Genomic DNA, 20,214 nt, shown 5'->3' with positions numbered 1-20,214 from the left:
CAGGGCAAGGCATTTTTTCCCACGCCAATCGGATCTCTCTTTACGAGCCTATTGTGACTCGGGACAGGCGGGCTGTCCAATGACCCGCCGGTCCACCACCGATATTGTGTCTTCATTGGCTCTAGTCCCATCTCCTGGAAGACCAAGAAACAAACCACGGTTTCGGATCCTCGGTGAAGCCAAATATCGAGCCATGGTGTGGCCACCGTGAGCTTACATGGCTCTCGTACTTGTTACGTGATTTGGGCATCTCCATCGGCACCCATCCCTCTCTATTGCGATAATACAACGGCCCTCCACATCGCCGCCAATCCGGTCTTTCACGAGCGCACTAAACACATCGAGATAGACTGCCACGTGGTTCGTGACAAGATCAAGCAAGGATTTCTTCATACGGCCAAGGTTTCCAGCCAAGATCAATTAGCCGATTTGTTTACAAAGTCTCTTGGCCGTGACCAATTTCAGTATCTACGGTCCAAGTTGGGCATCTCCAATCTCCATGCTCCAACTTGAGGGGAGTATTGGCGCACATCCAAGACGCCACTCATCTCACCAACCCCACCAAGAAAATCTTACCTTGTATATCCTCCACGGATTCTCTCCCACTAATCCTCCCTCTAATTTATTCTTTCCTTCATATCTCCCTTCCCCATTATAGGAAGATTGTTTTTGAGATTTTATCTTGGAGAGATTTTCTCCATTTGTATTCTCTATATATATTTTACACAATAGCTGAGGAAATAAGAAAAGTGATATAATTCACACATCAATGGATTCTTCTAGTTTATGCTTTTCTATCAAAAGGCAACAAAGCATAGTTGACATATGAAGGAGATTTTGACCACCAAAATTTATATAGCCATAAGAAAATTTCCCACGTACCCCATGATTAGAATGACCAATTGCCATGCAGCGGAATTTTTTTTTCTTTATAGGAAAACAAAAATATTATCTTCTTAAAATTATGGTTTTACTGTTTAAACTATCGATAATAATGTTTTATGTCGATCTCCTAAGTTTACAATATTTGAGGTAAAATACAATTTCCACTATAAAGAAAATTTTAGAAAGTGGAAAGACATAGGGAGAAGGTTCCTCACGCCACACAAGTGTGGGAGAATTACCCACACCACACCAATCATGATGCGGTAGATGGTTTCAGCAATAAGGTCCACTTGATCAAGAAGGAAAGCGTAAGTGTGAGTGTGAGACCCACAATGTGAGAAGGCTTGCGGAAACATCCCCACAATGTTGATGTGGGGATCTTTTTCCTAAAAACATAATGGTTCTAGGGGAGGGGAGAGGTTCCCTATGCTATCAGAGTAGAGGAATCTACACACTACAACAATGGATGTCCTAGAAAAAGATGAGAGAAAACAACAAAAAAAGTCATGTGAGAGATAAATTGCACATTGGCAGCATGGTAATCTATTTCTCAACTTCTAGATAAAGTTTAGGGCAAAAGTTATTTGTGGGGGGAGCGTGGCCTCTTCGCATGTGTGGGGGCCAATTGGAACGCACGCGGCAATATGAACTGGGTGATCATTAACGCCTTTCATGGGGGGGGGGGGGGGTAGTCATTTCACCAACATAAATATGACTTGAAGAGTTACATTTCTCATGATATAACCTTCAATTCAAGGTCAATGCAGGTACTACAATTGAGTTACAAACTGATGCATCTATTGAAAAGGGTTTTTAAAGCGATGACCCCCAATTCCAACTAATCATGCATCACTCCATGGGTGTGTTGACTGTGTTGGCAACAATGGGTAACACCATAGCCAAGTCTAAGGTTGCAACAGGGCCAGGTTGGGCTGGGCTTTATAGAACCCTAGCCCAACCCTAAGTCCCCTTAGCTGGGCCCAAGCCTGACCTGATCCAACCCGACCCGACCTGACCCTGACTCAGGGCCAACAAAAATCCAACCCTGACCCACCCTCAGGGTCGGGTCGGGTCGGGCTGACCCTAATTGGCCCTGATCATGGGGAAGGGGAAAGAAATGCATGGGCTGGAATGGGCCGATGAGAACATTATCAAATTTACATAAAATAACACGATAATAAAAAATATTATATCACTTATTGTCGTCATATATAATATAATATATAAAAAAATGTAGGTGACATTTAAAGTTTATAATGTATATATTATATCAATATATATTTTATAGTATAACTTAAATCAGGGTCGGGCCGAGCCGGGCCAGGCCAAGCTTAGCCTGAAACCTCAACCCTAATCCGATCCGACCCTGACTCAGGGTCAGAAATTTTCAACCCTAACCCGCCCTCAGGGCCAAATATCTCAACCCAGACCCTATTCGGGCTCAGGGCGGGCCAGGGTAGGTTTGGGCCGACAAGGCCAAACCTGCACCCCTAGCCAAGTCACATTGTTCAACTTTGGATATTATGATGTATGAATTGGAAATTGATATTGGATGATATGTGTTGGAACTTCGAATGGGTACTAGAATATAGAGAAAATTACTTGGACACCTCTTGTACTATGGCCTAATTACTTAGTCTTCCCAATGTTTGAAACAATTACTTGAACACTCCCTGTAGTTTATCATTTTTTTCAAGTAACCCTGTCCGTTAGTCAGTCACGGTTACCATGGATTAAATATTTTGTAATGAAGTGACATATTTACTCCCTTCTTCCTCCTCCTGTAACCCCAATGCCCTACCTCTACAGAGGGTTTTTGGGATTCAAGAAAGAATTAAACGAAGAGAATCCTGCTGCACCTACTGGTGTTTAATATGTTTTGGTATTGCTGAAACACAAGTGGGAGAAAACTCTTCTCTAAGAACCTAACTCATTAAACCCAGAACAGAACAAGAAAAATAAAAATCAAGTCTTGAAAAGCAAATCAGCGACAATGGAAATGCCTAAATTGTTTTGACAGAAGGCTTGCTTGTTGATCCTCCTGAGATGAGGTCTTATTCTCTTCAATTTCTGTAACTCTTCTCCAGGTCAGAAGGTCTGGTTAGTCTGAAGTTGGGGCTCATCGTCTTGTTTCAAGAAAGAATTCAACGAAGAGAATCCTGCTGCACCTACTGGTGTTTTGTATTTTTTTTATTGCTGAAACACAGGCAGGAGAAAACTCTTCTCTGAGAAACCTAACTCATTAAACCCAGAACAGAACAAGAAAAATAAAAATCAAGTCTTGAAAAGCAAATCAGCGACAATGGAAATGCCTAAATTGTTTTAATTGAAGGCTTGCTTGTTGATCCTCCTGAGATGAGCTCTTATTCTCTTCAATTTCTGCAACTCTTCTCCAGGTCGGAAGGTCTGGTTAGTCCGAAGTAGGGGCCCATCCTCTTGTAACGCAATCGACGTCGACATTACTACGAGACTAAGAGAAGAAGAAACAAGAAGAAACCAATGGATTTGAAGAATGGTTCCTTGGATTTGCAGAAAATTGGATAATTTTTTGAAGGTGAGTAGTTCGTGATTTGCAGAAGATAGGATAATTTTAAAATATTTTTTTTTTCCCCATTCCAGGTAGTTATTTTCATGGAAGTTTGAGCGCAAGTGCCATGTGGTGAGCTCTGATGTCTGCACGGCATCACCAATTTTCCAAGCTTTGAGGCTGCAAATTGATACATGAAGACCTGGTTGCTTCTTCTCCGGCGACTGCAACATCTTCGATTTGGGTTTTTTAGGGTTTTTCAAGGTTAAAACATGTAAAGGGCAAATGTGTAATTTATACTTAGCAAGTTTCAATAGAAATGGTTATAAGGGTAAAATGGACATTTTCAATTAAACACTAACAGCAAATTAACACTGTCAGGTTTTGGGGGGAGGGGTCAAGTAATTGTTTCAAATGTTGGTAATCCCAATCATAAGCAAAATGGCCATAGTACAGGGGGTGTCCAAGTAATTTTCTTTAGAATATATATGAATTAATTTTGGATGTTATAATTGTTTTGAACATTAGAAACATGTGTTTCAAATAAAAAATTTTCAATTTATACGAGAATAATGCCATTATTTTTTGAAATATAAATGTACCATTTATTTTTTTGACCGCTTTATTTACCATTGGTTACAATTTTTTACGGTTTAAAATTAGTAACGTCCGTTTCAATTTTTGTCGTTAGCATGGTTCTAAGTATCGATATCGTATTAGGCGATACGTACCGGTTTTGCTAGTCACCGATACCGATATCGTATCGATAGCACGGTACAGACAAGGGGTAAAATGGTTATAAAACTTATTTTTTAAGGTAATTCAGGGGTAATTTTGTTCGATACAGCCGATCCAATCCGATACTATATCGGTTTTGCATGTTGTCGATACCCGTTCTGATACTATGCACTAAAACCACAATTTGGATCATCTACTGCCGAGATGTGTAATGTGTAATGACTGCCTTAACCATATCCGAGCGCCTTGTCCAAGTGGGGGTAAAGCAGCACTCCTCACCGTGTCTAGACAGCACGGTCCTATCATGCAGCTTGACAGTAGAGGATCTGGATCCCTAAAACCATGGCCGTTGAGGAACACGGAAACTAACTTTGGTTAGTTTAAATTTGACACGTGGTTTGATTAAGATGGATTTACTTGTAAACAAAATTTGGCGGTGCACTTGCACCGTTGCACGTACGCGAACTCGGACACCGGAAAAGAAAGATCAAGCGGTTGTGGACCCTCGTGATCATAATAGGCTCAAAGTATCACTTACGTCCAAGTCCATATTCCATAATAGCATAGACAATGTTACACTACATCACTGAGCGTACTACGCATCACGCGCATCGTCGTCATTAAAAGGAGTAAAACCTAGGTGCCAAGCATGGGAGAAAAAAAGGAGAAGGCTAGGGCCGCTAGGCTCGGAGATTCGTCTGTGTCTTGGTGTCGAAGGAGACGAAACAATAACCGTTCCTTATTAAGCAGGACGATTGGTTATTGACGACTCGCCACACTCACTACTGCAACTTATAGAGTGACCAATTCCTTGAAGAAGAAGAAGAAGAAAGAGCGAGTCGAAAGACGAAGTGTGAACTGAGAATAGAAATTTCGGATAAAGAGTCTTCTCCCTCCTCTGCGACAGGTTCGCAGTAGCAGAGGGAGAACCATAAAAACCAGAGTCTGAGAAAAGGAATGGATGGTCCTTTCTTATCTCCGCCAGCGAAACGTTCTATCGACAACGTATCCGAAATGGACGAGAGTAATTCCTACAGTAGCACCAACGGCACATTCAAGCGGGGACGCGGAAAACCCCTTCCACCCCCAATCGTCGTATCCCTTGGCCAGGTTGCCTTTCGCCTCCTTTGTCACGTCTCCAAGATTGGTGGCGTTATCGGCAAGTCCGGCAGCATCGTCAAGCTCTTCCAGCAGGAGACTGGCGCTAGGATTCGTGTGGAGGAAGCCACCCCTGCTTGCGATGAGCGCGTCATCCTCGTTGTGGGTTCCGAGACTCCGAATAAGAAGATCGAATTGAAGGACGACAATGTTAAGGAAGTCGCAGGGGAATACGACGTCTCTCCCGCACAAGAGGCTCTCGTTAAGGTTTTCGATAGGATTCTTGACGTCGAAGCCGAGACCGAGGGTGTCTTCCCTCCTGGGGGAGGTGTCGTTTCCTGCAGATTGCTCGCTGTTACCAATCAAATTGGCTCGGTCATGGGGAAAGGTGGGAAGATTATTGCGAATATCAGGAAGGACAGTCGTGCCAAGATTAGCGTGTTGCCTCCGGAGCAGCTCCCTGCTTGTGCCTCTCCGAACGACGAAGTCATACAGGTGAGGCCTTAACGACTCTGGTGCTTGAATTATGAAGTTCGTATCCATATTTTGTTTTTGTAAAAATACATGCTTCCTTTTTTTACATCGAATTGGAACAGAAGTGGATTCAGTTTGTGCAAAGGTTTTAACTTTTAAGTGCTTGAGAAAACATATCTTGCTTTCAATTGTATTTTATTCTAACGGGTTACAGTAATTAAAAAAGCTTATTTTATTTGATAGGCCAAAGAAAACTGACCAATTGAATCATATTGGCTTAATAAAATGCCTGATCAATTGCTAGAAGGTCAAATGGTAGAACTGAATATTTATTTTCCCTCTAAGATCAGCAATGCTTTATGGAGCTAAATGCAGTCAAACATAGCCATCATCTATAGAAAATGAGTCGTAGGTAACAAGAACATGATGAAGGGAAATCAATTGAAATTGTTTAGTCAGGTGCAACACAGACCAGTAATGATGCATTACTGAGGAGGAGCCGTATGTTGCGACGTGGAAGTATAAATGAAGTGGTGGGAAAGCACATGAGAGCTTTTTTGTCCGGGGGGTCGTGGGGGTGGAAAGGGATTAATAGATACCAAGAATTTTTTGAACTAATCAGAGTGCAACAAATAAAATTAAAATCTTAGGGATTTGATCTAGCGCTGGTTATGGCAATATGTTAGATTCTGTTACATATTGCATTTCAAGTGATGGATTATGTATCAATAGCTCATGTATGTCTTTTGTTGTACATGGTCGATGCTTCAAAAGGGATTATATTGCAACACAATGAAATGATCATTGGAGTAGACAAATATTATATTCCAATCACTGTTGGAAGAGGTTTTTAGGAGGCAATGCGGGTAGAAGTGATGCAGGTCCTTGGACTGATTCAAACCCATTTGGGAGCCCAAACCGGGAATTGGGTCCAAATATGGGTTTTGGGATGAATGCCCTTGTGGGTACGACCCCTCAGACTTTACTGAGTGGCTTCCTTCATGGACGCCACGTGTCGCATCACCAATTTGTTGCGTCAAGAAACCTCCAGGTGGATCCTTTGGGGAGTGAACCTGCATAGAGGAACCAACAGACAAGGGAGAAGAGTGTCGGTGGGTTTCGGCGGGGGACTCTCCGATGCCTAAGTTAGGTCTCTTTAGCAAACAGATGAAACAGTAAGAGTTTCTAGAGTGTGTGATATTTAGGATTTTATTCTATAGATATTTAGGATTTTATTATTTATTTTATTGTGATAATTATGTAAGGAGATCTTTAACTTGGGTAGGATACGTAGGAATAGTTTTAGCAAGTTTTAAATTGTTAAGAGTCCTAGTATAGTTGTTTCCTACTGAAGTTTGTTTATTTTATTATTTTTATATGCTTCTAACCAACGTATTGGACAGATTGAATAGAATGGAATAGTGAAGTATTGTGAGTGCTTGCGTGGCCAAAGTGATTATGCGATCTTCTTTCTCCCCCCCTTATGCGATTTCTCCTCTCTCTTGCAAATATTCTCTTCTTCCCTACCGGCCCTCCACCAATTTGGTATCAGAGCCAAAGGATGAACATCCTCTCACATCGATCTCTTTCCTCTGATAAGCTTCCCCTTATATCTTTACTGTGTTTCTGTTCTTTCACATCGAACAATAAACTTTAACGCTCCGCTACAACCTCATCCCTTCCGAATGTTGCAACACCCCATCTTCCTATTTCCCCCAACAAAAAAAAAACCCTCGACTCTGTTGAAAACAGAAGTTGAACTGAAACCCAACCCTCCCCTGCGTTATCAACTTTCACCCTATTTTTGATCTCCACTGAAAACCCTAATTGTGACCTTCGACCCTTCCCTCAATTCCCAGAAACAACTCCCACACTCAAACCCCAATCCCTTCCCTCCCAATTCTCGTAGCAACCCCCTCCCTTTCCTTTTGCTCCATAGCTTCGATTGGACCCTCCCCCTTCTAGGATTTCAGTGAGTGAAAAAAGAAAAGAAAAGAGAAGCAGAGAGGAGATAGTGAGAGATAGAGAATCAAGAGGGAGAAAAAAATATATTTACATATCTGGTTCCAGATTTCTCCCGTGGGTTGACTCCTAGCAACACCGCTTCTTCTGTCAAAGTCGTTGAGTCCTAATTGACCTCGAACTCCTTTGTCCATAGTCATAACGCACTGTCAAGAACTTCATTTCCCACTGTTCTCTGGAGTTACAGACTCCTAGCAGGAGACTGTTTGGTAACCCCACACGATTCCCCTTCTGTTTCTTTCTTTTATTTCCAAAATTGTCCCGCTGTTGTGCCTTTATTCTATTTTCTCTTTATATTTAACATTCTTTCCAAGTTTGTCCTTCACCTTTTATTTTAATTCCCCCTTTATCTTCTCACTTTACCCTTCTAATGCCTCTTTATTCCACCTTGTCCTTATTTTAGCCTCAATTCCTAATTTTCCCTCCATCTTTAATTTTTACCCTCATTTTGTCTTTCCTTATTTTGATGTCCCAATAGCCCTTAGAGATTCTCTTTATTTACAGTAAAGCCGAACCTGGCTACATTATGGTGATTGATTGATACGATTTGCTCATTTCAGTTAGAGACGATTTCCGTAAATTGCAAACAATACTTCTTGATTTGAAAACAGGTTGTCAGGAGCTTGCCAATATTAACAACAATTTCTGATAAGATGTCATGCATGATAGAATCTTCAGAAGACGGATCAGTGGTAGCTACTGAATGTGATGATCCACCTAAAGTGAACTATCTGATAAAGGTTGCAATTGAAGAATTGATTGACGGTCTGATTTCAGTTGTGAAATCCCATGATCAGATTCCCATCGAAAAGATGTTGTTTGCTAACGACCACCAAAAGATCGTGACGGTTGATCATGAGATGCGTTGGATCATCGCCCCATCAAAGCCAATGTTTGTAGATGTTGATCGAGTGGTGCTGATTCTCTCGTTTTACAAAACTCGTGGACAAGTTTTTTCTCAACACTGGGGGAATTGATGCAGGTGCACTACGTTGGACCGAACAAAACCTGTTTGGGAACCCAGACCGAGAACCGGGTCCAAATACGGGTTTTATTCTGGTAGATATTTAGGATTTTATTATTTATTTTATTGTGATAATTATGTAAGGAGATCTTTAATTTGAGTAGGATATGTAGGAATAGTTTTAGCAAGTTTTAAATTGTTAAGAGTCCTTGTACAGTTGTTTCCTTATTGAAGTCTGTTTCTTTTATTATTTATATGCTTGTAACCAACATATTGGACAGATCGAATAGAATGGAATAGTGAAGTGTTGTGAGTGCCTGCGTGGCCAAAGTGATTGTGCAGTCTTCTTCCTCCCCTCCCCCCCTTCTTATTTGATTTCTCCTCTCTCCTGCAAATTTCCCTTCTTTCCTACTGTCCCTCTACCAAGAAGCTTCCCCATCCAGGTTTCCATGGTGATATTCAAAAAATGGATCTTAGAGTTTTACAGCGAAATAGGTTCCATGTTGCTGATCCCATATAGTTGGTATAAGGCTGATTTTGAGTTCTATTTATAATTCAAGATCAAAACTAAGGAACTGGTGGGCAGATTTCATTTGGACAATGTTATTGTTGGATACAATAAAAGGTTATATTCTCTTGTTATAAATATCCATTGTTAACAACATTCTTAAAGGTTTGCATCTGAAAGAAGATTATTATATATATGATTTGAAATATTAGGTGCATTGTGTGATGTATAGAAGGAAAATCCTAGATATTGTAAGGTAGGGTAGCTCTAAATGATTAGGACACTAGAAAAAAGAAGAAACAGGCTTGGGCCTCCAAAGGGTTTGATTCTTCTTTACCACGAACCAGAACAATTTCATTACTATCTGTGTTACCTAGAAACTTCAAATTATGAACCGTACCTGTGTCTGATGGAGCCTGTAATCTTTTGAGAGTGCAAGAAATAGAATCTTCTAAACCAGCTTCAGGTTTTCAATTGTAAATTGGTAATGATCATGGTTCCATCCTTAGTCTGCTTAGTCACCTTATATACAGGTTCATGTTAGTTATCAAATACTCCAGCTTAGGGCTTTTGTTTCCATCCAAATATTTCACAGGTTGCATCCGTAGGATGTACCAGAGTTTTTTAATTGCATTACCCTGCCTTTGGCCCCTTTTTTTTTTTTTTCGGTGGAAATGTTCTGCCTTTTCATGTCATAGGTTAAGTAGTCTCAAAATATTTTTTGTAGGGTGGAAGTAAACAGTAAGAGCTCAATTTTATGTCCCAATCTTCACTGCCTGATTGGTGTTGCCTTGGTACATGGCACAGGTGTGAAGTGTCAAGGTGTCCACATGCATCATTTCAATCCATTGAAATGACAGCTTGGAAACACGTCCAATCGAGAATATCACAACAGCAACAACTCAGCCTTATCCCAACTCAGCTTGTCAGGTTGTTAATTTCTTGTTTTATCTTTTCTAGTTTTACCACTTATCCATCATCCTCATCCTCATTTCAGTTACACTAAGTTTGTTCATATATTGTTTCTTCACTGCCCAACATTCAGCTTCATATATCATTACTAGCCATATAACTGTCCTATAAAAATTTCCTTTGAGTTTTAAAGGAATACGTCGATCACTTAACACTCTGAACGCACCTTCCACTTCATCCACCCTACTCTAATTCTTTCTCCAACATCATCCTTTATTTTTCGTTCCTTATTTATGATTGATCCTAAGTACCTAAAATTTACACACCATATACTCAGGTTTCATTTTACTTATCTTAAAACCTTTTGATCCAAGGTTGATCTCCATAATTCCAGTTTGGTATTTTTCCCTATTCTTTTATTTGGGTGAATAAAAAGTTCATTACCATTGCATCCCCAAAAAAAAAAAATTCATTACCAAAGAGAAAAGGAACTACAGAGCCCACTGAAGGGAAGGGAAGGAAAAATACAAAAAATGCCCAAGCAGACCCAAACCTCTAACAAGGGGTTTGGACTGCCGGAGAGAGGAGAGAGAAAGGCCCCAGGATACAACAATATGCCTATTCCTTGGGGTGTCATTACAAGTAGAAGTAACAACAGAGAGCTTGGCTTTGATGTCGAAGGAGATGGAATCCCAAATCTAATGGAGAGGCCGAGAGTTTGAAGTCCATTTCTTGATATTACGCTCCATCCAAATATGGTTGATGGTAGCACCAAAGGCCAGCTTACCAACTGTGTCACAAATAGTGGAGCTAGCAAAAGTCATGTCATCAAAATCCACTCCCTTGAGAAATTGAGAATTCTCCGCCTACGGGGCCAATATTTAGCAAGGATACCCTTCTAAATGGATAAAGAGAGAGGGCAAGCAAAGAAGAGATGGTCCACATCTTCCACAACATTCCAGTAAAGGCAGCACAAAGGAAAGCCTAGGATTTGACGAAGGCAAAGAAAGGCACGCCAGACAGTGAAGCTATGGCGGGAGATGTGGAGCTTGAACCAGACGAGCTTTTTCCAAGGGGACAAAGAACCTCTGGTCCGAATAAGGTTCTAGGCATCTTGAGAGCTAAACAAGCCGGAGCTGGAAGGGGCTCAAGTAACACAATCACCCCTCCTTGAGGGTCTTCTAGGAATGGAGGGCAAAGCGTCCCAAACTTCATTGAGCACTGGGTGTAGAATGGGGGAGGATCCCAATCATCATTGGTAATAATGTCCACAAGGACCACAACCAAAGATTGTCTGCTCAAACCACAGTTATAGAGCCTTGATAGTTGAGGATGGAAGACCATAAATACCCGTCCAGTAGTTATAAGATGATTGGAGCACTGATTTGATAAGAACTAACCGACCTGCATAAGAGAGCATCTTACCTTTCCAGAGCTGCAACTTTTTCCTGATGAGATCCAACATAGGAGAGCAATGATGCACAATAAGCCTGGCCGGAATCAAGAGCAGCCCCAAGTATTTAACTGGAAATGACCAAGGGTAAATTCCGATATTTCAATCAAAGAGGCTTTCTCAATATCAGAAATGCCAACAAGAAATAGGAGAGATTTCAAAGGGCAAATCCGAAGCCCCGAGAGCTCTTCAAGGTGCTTCGAACAAAACATGATGTTCTCAAAGGATTCAGTGGAGGCCTTGGAAAAGATCATGAGGACATCCGCAAAAGCCAGGTGGGATAACTTGAGAGCCTTACATTTGGGAATAGGAGCAATGAGCTGCCAATCAGTGCAAGATTGTATATCCCTACTCTTGTTTCATCCATCAAAACAAATATTATTACCAAAAAGCATACACCAAGGGATCTGATCTTGAATGTCTCTAGTTAGCTCATGTTTGATTAGCACAAATAGATACGGGCTTAGAACTGATCCTTGATGTAATCCAATTTTATTTGGTATTCACTACCCTCTCTCTCCACTGCTCTTGCACTATACATATCTTTAACTATGTCAACATATTTACTTGAAATTCTTTTCTTATCTAACAGAGGGCAGACCTTGGCACAACGGTAAGGTTGCTCCATTGCGACCTAGTGGTCATGGGTTCAAGTCGAGAAACAGCCTCTCCTCGAATTGGGGGAAGGACTGTGTACATGATAACCCTCCCCAGACCCCGCAGTGGCGGGAGCCTTGTTGGTGGAGGGCCAATGGAGGATGGGAAGAAATCTGAGAAGGGGGTATCAGAGTTGTGAGGGAGAGGAGAAATCACATAAGAGAGGGGGGGGGAGAAGAAGATCGCACAATCACTCTGGCCACATAGGCACTCACTAACACTTCACTATTCCATTCTTCAAATCTGAGTTCTAATTGCACGATTACATGGTATAAATAAAAAAAAAAACTTAAAAAGCACTCTATTCTAACTCAAACACTCAATTTCACTACTATTCCCGTGTACGAAAATTATCCCCACTTTATGGGCTTATATTAGGCCCATTACATCAATAAACCGAAAAATAAGAAGCCCAAGGTCTATAGAACCCAACCATGGACCAAAATTAAGTCTCCTGAGGCCCAATTGACCCAATTGCACTATCTTAACTGCATCAATCGTGCACTAGGTTTTCCCTTTTTTTTAAAAAAAAAACTTTTCTTATCAAACATATACCAGATTAACCCTCTGGGAACTTTATCATATGCTTTTCTAAGTCAATAAATACAATATGGAGATCCTTCTTATATTCTCTAAATCTTTCCGTTAGTCTCCTAAGCAAATAAATAGTTTATGTAGTTGATCCTTCCTGGCCAAGGTTCGAAAACTCGGGTCTTGGTGCCAACTCGGACCCTTGAAAAACTGAGTCGAGTCGAGATCTCGTCGAGTTGGTGCACTTTTTTTTTCCCGACTCGAAGCCTCATCTTGGTGGGTTTTAGACCTAGTTTGGGTCTGAAACTTGGTATTCAGCCTATTTTAGGCCATTTAAACACAATGGTACTATCAACTTATGCAGAAACATAGTCCAAATAGGAGTTTCACTTAGTGAGAAAGCAGGATAGACACTAATGCTAGAAACCAAGACAGACACAGGACAAACACACTTATTTATGCCTAATATCATTTAAGTGAATGCTTTTGTATTTGTACAAAACAAAGCTTTCCAACAAGTCCAAGATTGCTAAAATCTGATTTATATTGAAAGAGTTATGTACCGGTCAAACTTAATTCGGTGTGTGCGAATGCTGTCAAAATCGTTCTGAATGAAAATAGTTTTTTGGACATCAAAACAAATGAATATTTTACCGCACTTTTGGTTTTTAGCAATGTTTTACCATAATAAGATTTATGGAATTTTTAGATTTGAGAAAAACCCCAGCATTAGAAAGTTGAAAATTTCACCTACCGCTGAAAATCCAGTTTTTGTTCTTGAACTGGTGATGTAGCCTAGGTGAAATAAGTCTCACTTAGGACCAGGTTGTGTAATAGGTTGGCCGAATGGGCAGATCAGGTAATTAGGGCAAAATTAGGGTTAGGAATTGGAGATTGAGTTAGGGCTTTATTGGGTAATGGTCTGCAGGTTTTTAGGAGTCTATTAGGATAGGTTTTAATTAGGTTTGAATAGGAAATAGGATTTCAGAATTATTAGGGTTAGGGTTTTGGGTTTTGGGAATGAAGGGAATAAAGGGATCTAGGGTTTCTAAAGGGAGTCAGGCCAAGAGCTTCTGGCCGAGTGTCACAGAGGTAGGGGGGAGGGTTCGGTTGAAGTTTGGAGGGATTTGGATGGTTGGTTAGGGCTGGGCAGTGTTTAGAAGCTTTTAGGGTTTGAGGGAGAACTAGGGTTTTGCAGGACAATAATTGCAGGTTTAGGGTTCAGCAAAGGAAACAGTAAATCAGATAACACTTACTTGTTGCAGGTCTGAGATTGCAGAACAGTAACAGATTGAACACTTGAAGAGGCCTCCTGACCTTCACAGTGCAAGGAGTCGCAGGATAACCCACCCTTAACCACCTTGAGTCCACAAGGATATAGGCTCGCAGAAGGAGCAGTGGCAGCAGCTTGAAGCAGCAGTTCCAGATCTGAAATCAGAGAATTTTTTGAAGTAGAAGTTGTGGGGGAGCCTCCCACGATTTATCTATTTATAATAAAGAGAGGTGGCCAAAAGGCCTTACAAATAATCAAGCTTAAAAGCAATCCTAGTCAGATTACGAGTTGGAATTCCTAATCTGAATCCTAATCACAAGACAACTGAAAAGCAATCCTAGTCAGATTAGGAGTTGGAATTCCTAATCTGAATCCTAATCACAAGACATAAGACATAATAGACTTATACTCTAACTAGGAGTATAAGTTTAAACAACTAACATAACCAAACACCCATCCCTCTAAAATCGTGGAGGGGGAACTAAGAAAATATAAACATAAAAGACTGCTTTAACCCTAACATAAAAGAACAAACAAGTGAGGGTTCCACTAAAATCAAAGGCTGCTCTTCTTCTTCCTGCGTGAACTTGGACCTGCATCAACTGGGGGGTTGACTTTTTTTCCGTTTTGGAATTTGATTTTTTAACTATTTTTATTGGATTCAAATAGGGGGGGTATTTGCTTATTTATGAATAATATCTTAAGTAAATGAAATACAATTTACTTAAATGATATTAGGCATAAATAAGTGTTTGTATTGTCTATCTTGGTTCCTGGCATAGATAGGTGTCTGTATACCAAGATTTTCCAGCAAGATCTCGAGATCTGGCACTCATATGAAGGACCTAGATGGGCTTTTTCTAGGTCAAACCACATATTGACATTTTGACACTCGTAGGCAGTCTCGTTTTGAGATTTCGAAAAACCGAGAAACTCGGCGAGATCTTGCGAGTTCTCGAACTATGTTCCTGGCATAAAACCATATTTGTTATCCGATATATTAGTTTTTTGTCTCAGGCGGGTTTCAATTACTCTCTCCTATAATTTCTTAGTATGGCTCATAGGTTTTATTCCTTTATGGTTATTACAACTTTAAATATAATTTTTATTTTTATAAATTGGAACCACAATGCTTCTTATCCATTCATTTGGCATTTTTCTTGTGCTCATAATCTTATTGAACAGTTTAGATAGTATATAGTAATGCGGATCCAAAATCTGAAAATCCTGTTTGGATCGCTTATGGGTCCACCTGAATAACAGTACTCAATCCATCCACAATTAATGGCAATTTTGTAAATTAAAGGAGTTCAACTTAAGAGAGGGAACACAAGTAATTGAGTCATGAATGTAATGTGCTAGTGATAAGGGCAAAATTGGAACTAAAAGAAATAAAAGGACATAACATAATAAAGGAAAAGGGTGGGGGCAATATGGGAAACTGACTTAAGGCAATATGGTTGGGTTTGAAGACCGTCTTCAATCTTCGATAAAATCCAGAATATGAAAGACCAGCAAGCTTCGATGAGGAGAACTCCCTCCAAAGGCCTTTGTTTGACCTTTGTTTACTCCTATTGATTCCATCCATCAACCACTCAAGACAGCAATCAGATTATTCAACAAAATTCCTGCACTTAGAGCTTGGCGGAACCATTGAAACCAGGTTCAGTCACTGGTTTTGATATCACAGAAGGGGAGGATTTAGGGAACATGCACCTGGTGTTTGGGTCACTGTAAGATGGTGTAACAATGCTCAAAATCTCAAGGGCTGCCGGTTAGGGATGACGGTTCAGCAAAGTTGTCCTTTGATCTTGGTGGTACCACCCAGAATAGGAAAGGAGGAAGAAAATAGAAGAACAGGGATAATGGGATTGAGTCTCTCACTCTCTCTCTTGGGCTTCTCACTGTCCTGGGTCTCTCACCCTTGGCATCTCACCACATTCATTCGCAGAGCACAAGCACAAGGCCAATTTCTCAAAATCCAAGTCGTTGGCTGTGTTCAGCCTTATACATTATTTATAGCATCAATTGCAACCTAATTGATTGAACTAGAACCTTCCCATTATAAATCCAAATCAAAATAAAACTCCAATACCTAATTGGAAATTATCCTATTAGCTATTACATGAAAATAGGAAATGACTAAATTAAAAAGCAAATTAGATAACCCAAATCGATTCCCAACCTTGGGAAGCAAGGATCCAACCATTGCCAATTAACCTTCAAACTGATCTCATCCAGCTGGCCATGATGTCACAGACATATTTTTAGCGGAATCAACATACCCGTGCGGCACCTTGGACAACGCTTGACCAAGGCCAGCCAAAACCATTCAAGTGCTCATAAGGATCCCCTCATATGATTTCGTGACAACCAACAGAACAATACTCGTCAAGGCTCACTCAACCCACCCATGACTATCACTGCGCCCCCAACCTGTCTCTCGTTGAGAGTCGAGGCTCGCTCGACCACCCCGGGATTCTTCACTGCTCACCCAACATCATGTCCCTCGTCGTGTAATCCAAGCCAGAACCACACCAAGTCCACCGTCATGACTATGCTCAAGGAGTAATTCAGCCCCACTCGAACGGCACAGCCAATAGCAAAGGCTTGCCACACCTACCCGCCCATACGATATCACCACTGTCGCCCATCTTTGGCTAGTAGCTAGCACCATACAGACACGCGTAAGCAAGGCCAACGATAGGCCAAGTTAAGGACCGGCACACCCGCATGCTAGACACGAGATAGCCCACTTGCTCATGCTCACATGCCACTGTCGCATAGGGTATGCTAGTGACACGTAAATAGGAACCTCTGCCTCCGTGGTAGCGCGCCACGGCAGTGCCTTCCGCTCGCCCGTGGTCCTCGTTGGTAACCAAACCTACAGAGGAAACACCCATCGCCCACTTCGGCTACGAGTGTCCGCCCATGATATCCACCCATGGAGTACCTGTACTGTTGTGTATGAGCGGCCAGGCCAACCCCGCATACAATGCCTTGCCAATGACAGCCTTGCCGATGCTTGTGGCTTGCCATGATGCCATGCTAGGAGCCATGACACCAAGGGGGATGAGGCACACCATCCCTCCTTGAGGTAGCTCTTATGCTTTTCATGGATTTCTAGGAGGAGACATGAAACCCCTCGAAAAATCATACTGATGGATAACGAACCGTCACGAGGCAAGTGACTCTCGCTCCAAGCAACGGCATTGCTCACTCCGAGTCCCAATCCAAGCCACCCTTCGAGCTACCATGCACACCCATGTGTGCCAACCAACGTGCCACGGCCATGCCAAGCAATATGTCCGTGACAATGGGGCCCATAAGATATCAACAAAATCTTCCCTTTAATCTCTACGCAATCTGGACTGGGCTGCTGATGTAGGTGCACTATATTGGATTGACCTAAACTCAGTTGGGTATCCAGATGGAGATGAACCGGGTCCAATTTGAGTCTTGGGTCCAATAGGATATTAGGAGTTTATTTTATTTAGGTAGATGATATTGTATTCAGTCAATTTTAGAAAGTGGGATACGTTTGCAAGGGTTAGAGTTCGTTAGGAATCTTAGGATGTTGTTTCCTTGTTAAAGTTTGTTTCCAAGTTTACTAGGTTTCCTTTGCTAGTTGGGTTTTCTTCTTTTAAATAGCTTGTATTAGGATGAAATCACAGATTGAATAGAATGGAATAATGAAGTGTTTGTGAGTGCCTGCGTGGCCAAAAGTGCTTGTGCGAGCTTCTTCTTCCCTCCTTAATGTAGTCCTAGGTAGGAGTAATCCCACTAGGAGCCAGGGTAATGGGGTCACACACAAAGGCTGGCCGATTGGGTTAGGGTTTACTAATTTAGGGCAAAACTAGGGTTAGGGTTGGATATTGGGAAAGGGGTTTATAGGGTATTAATGGGCAGGTCTAGGGGATTAATATGGTATAAAGAAGTTAGGGTTTGGATGAGTTTTGGAATTCTGCAATATTGGGCAGAATTGAATTTTAGGGTTTTGGGTTTGGGTTATAATGGAGCAAGGAGATGAAGGGGTTAGAGTGGGAGTTTGGGGCTGAAACTTGGATCGAGTGTAGGGAGGGATGAGAGGGATGTTCGATGGGAGTTTGGGGCTGGTCTGATGGCTGGATGTGGGTTGCTTAGAATTTAAGCTAAGGGTTGAATGGGGTAGTTGCAGGTTTAATGGAGGCTAGGGTTTGATGGATGGAGGGGGGTTTGGATGTGGTCTAATGAAGGGAATGTTGGGCAGATTGTGACGGCTAGGGTTGGAGGATTAAAAGAAGAAAGTAATTGCAGAATTAAATAAACTACTTGAATAACATTGATCTCGAACAGTAGCAGATTGAAGAAGAGCTAAGAGAGGACCTCCCGATCTACAAGATGCAAGGAGTCACTAGGGATTCCAGTCCTTCAATCCTTGATATGACTCACAAGGGGGGGTCTTGATATGACTCACAAGACTGGATCTCATAGGAGAGAATGGCAGCAACAAAGGCAGCAAGCATAAAGCTGAGTTTTTATTAATCAAATTCGTATTCAATGCAGACCTCCCTTACAAACTTATATAGAAGACTCAAAAATAGACTTAGACACTAAAAAGGAAAGGCCTAACCCGATCCTTAATCTATTAGCTAACTTTTTTTTTTTTTTGGATGAATAAAAATATATTACGAAGAAAAAAGAAGGAATATACAAGCCCAAGGGCAAAAGAGCTGAAACTAGGGACTAGTTAGGGCGCAAAATGGAAGAAGGGAGGCCCCAGGAGACAACAATGAGCCTGTTCCTTGGGGAATCCTTAACATCCTTGAGGGGGAGGGATCTAACTTTAGATGAAACATAAAAAAAGATGGTCTTCCAAATCATGTCTAAGGAGCGGGAGTTGGATGTCCATCTTCTGAGGTTTCGTTCCATCCAAATGTGGGAGATAGTGGCGCAGAAGGCGATCTTGCCAGCCGAGTCGCAAATTGACTTCCCTCCGAAGGTCATGTCGATCCAAATCCATTCCCTGCTGAGAGGAAGAGGAGTGCGCCGACCAGGCCAGCAATGGCGAAGAACTCGGGTCCATATGGAGGAGGCAAAAGGGCAAGTGAAAAATAGGTGATCGACGTCTTCAGTCCCGTTCCAACAGAGACAGCAGCTAGAGGGGACCTGAATATGCCGATGAAGAAGAAAGGCTTGGGTAGGAAGACAGCTTGCAAGGGCGCGCCAAGCAGTGAGGCTATGCCGAGGAATGTGGCCACGAAACCAAACAACTCTGTACCAAGGACAAGGGGTCCCTCTATGTCTAACCAAATCCCAAGCGGAGTGAGAGCTGAATCAGCCCGAAGGGGAAGGAAGCCATAAGATGGTGTCGCCTCTGCCTCTATGGCCAGGGGGGATGGGGGGAAGGGAGCTCCAGAGGTCGGCAAGGGGGGGAGGGGAGGGGGGAGGGGACCACGAGCCACTGGAGATGATAGCGGCAACAGAGGCAGATCTGTCCAATCCGGAGGAGTAAATATCTCTAGGGCTGACAATGGAAGAGAGAACACCAGAGGGGTGCCACTTGTCAAGTCAAAGCAAGGTAGTCGAACCATCATCAATCCTGCTCGAAATGGCATCTCTGGCTAGCTGCCTCACCTGAAGAATTCTGTGCCAAACCCAAGAAGAATCTGCCCGAGGGCTAACGGACCAAATAGAGTCACTGCGCAAGGGTCCAGAATACACCCAAGAAGTCCAGATGGAGGATTTGTTGGCGAGGATCTTCCATATGAGCTTGATGGAACCAGCAATGTTGACATCTTTTATCCTCCTGAGCTCGAGGCCTCCTTCAGATTTGGGGACACAAAGGGAAGCCCAGCTCATAGGGTGGAGGAACCTGGCAGAGTCAACACCTTTCCAAAGGAAGGCACACATAATAGATTCCGCTGCCTTGATGGTAGCCTTTGGAAGACCAAAAATACCGCTCCAATAAATGTAGCAAGACTGAAGCACCGATCTGATCAGCTCGAGACGACCAGCGTAGGATAAGAGTTTGGCTTTCCAAAGCGCAACCTCTTGCGAAGAAGGTCTAAGATGGGGGAGCAGCTGGTGGGCGATGACCGATCGGCGGGGATAAGGGGAAGGCCAAGGTAGCGGACTGGGAGGGTGCCGATGGTACAACCTGTGAGGGAGGAAAGGGTAGCTTTGGTGGTGT

The 20,214-nt window shown here is 42.2% G+C and overlaps 1 protein-coding gene and 1 long non-coding RNA gene across 2 annotated transcripts in view; one reads left to right on the top strand and one right to left on the bottom strand.

Annotated features, from left to right (window-relative positions):
- Positions 1 to 320: 320 nt before the first annotated feature.
- LOC122661873 lies at positions 321 to 17,021 on the bottom strand. Its single transcript, XR_006332930.1, has 3 exons — positions 16,858 to 17,021; positions 12,245 to 12,247; positions 321 to 331 (listed from the first exon to the last, which is right to left on the bottom strand). It is a non-coding gene; the product is annotated as an uncharacterized LOC122661873 (long non-coding RNA).
- LOC122661872 (KH domain-containing protein HEN4-like) overlaps positions 4,864 to 20,214 on the top strand; it is a 32,540-nt gene continuing 17,189 nt past the window's right edge. Inside the window, exon 1 of the mRNA XM_043857380.1 lies at positions 4,864 to 5,743. Within this exon, the coding sequence (XP_043713315.1) occupies positions 5,108 to 5,743 (636 nt within the window). The 5' untranslated portion in view covers positions 4,864 to 5,107. The remainder of the gene's footprint in view (positions 5,744 to 20,214) is intronic.

Source organism: Telopea speciosissima, chromosome 5, assembly GCF_018873765.1.
Source record: "Telopea speciosissima isolate NSW1024214 ecotype Mountain lineage chromosome 5, Tspe_v1, whole genome shotgun sequence".
Lineage (NCBI taxonomy): Eukaryota > Viridiplantae > Streptophyta > Magnoliopsida > Proteales > Proteaceae > Telopea > Telopea speciosissima.
Note: the sequence above shows the minus strand (reverse complement) of the source record. Positions and strands in the feature narration are given on the sequence as shown.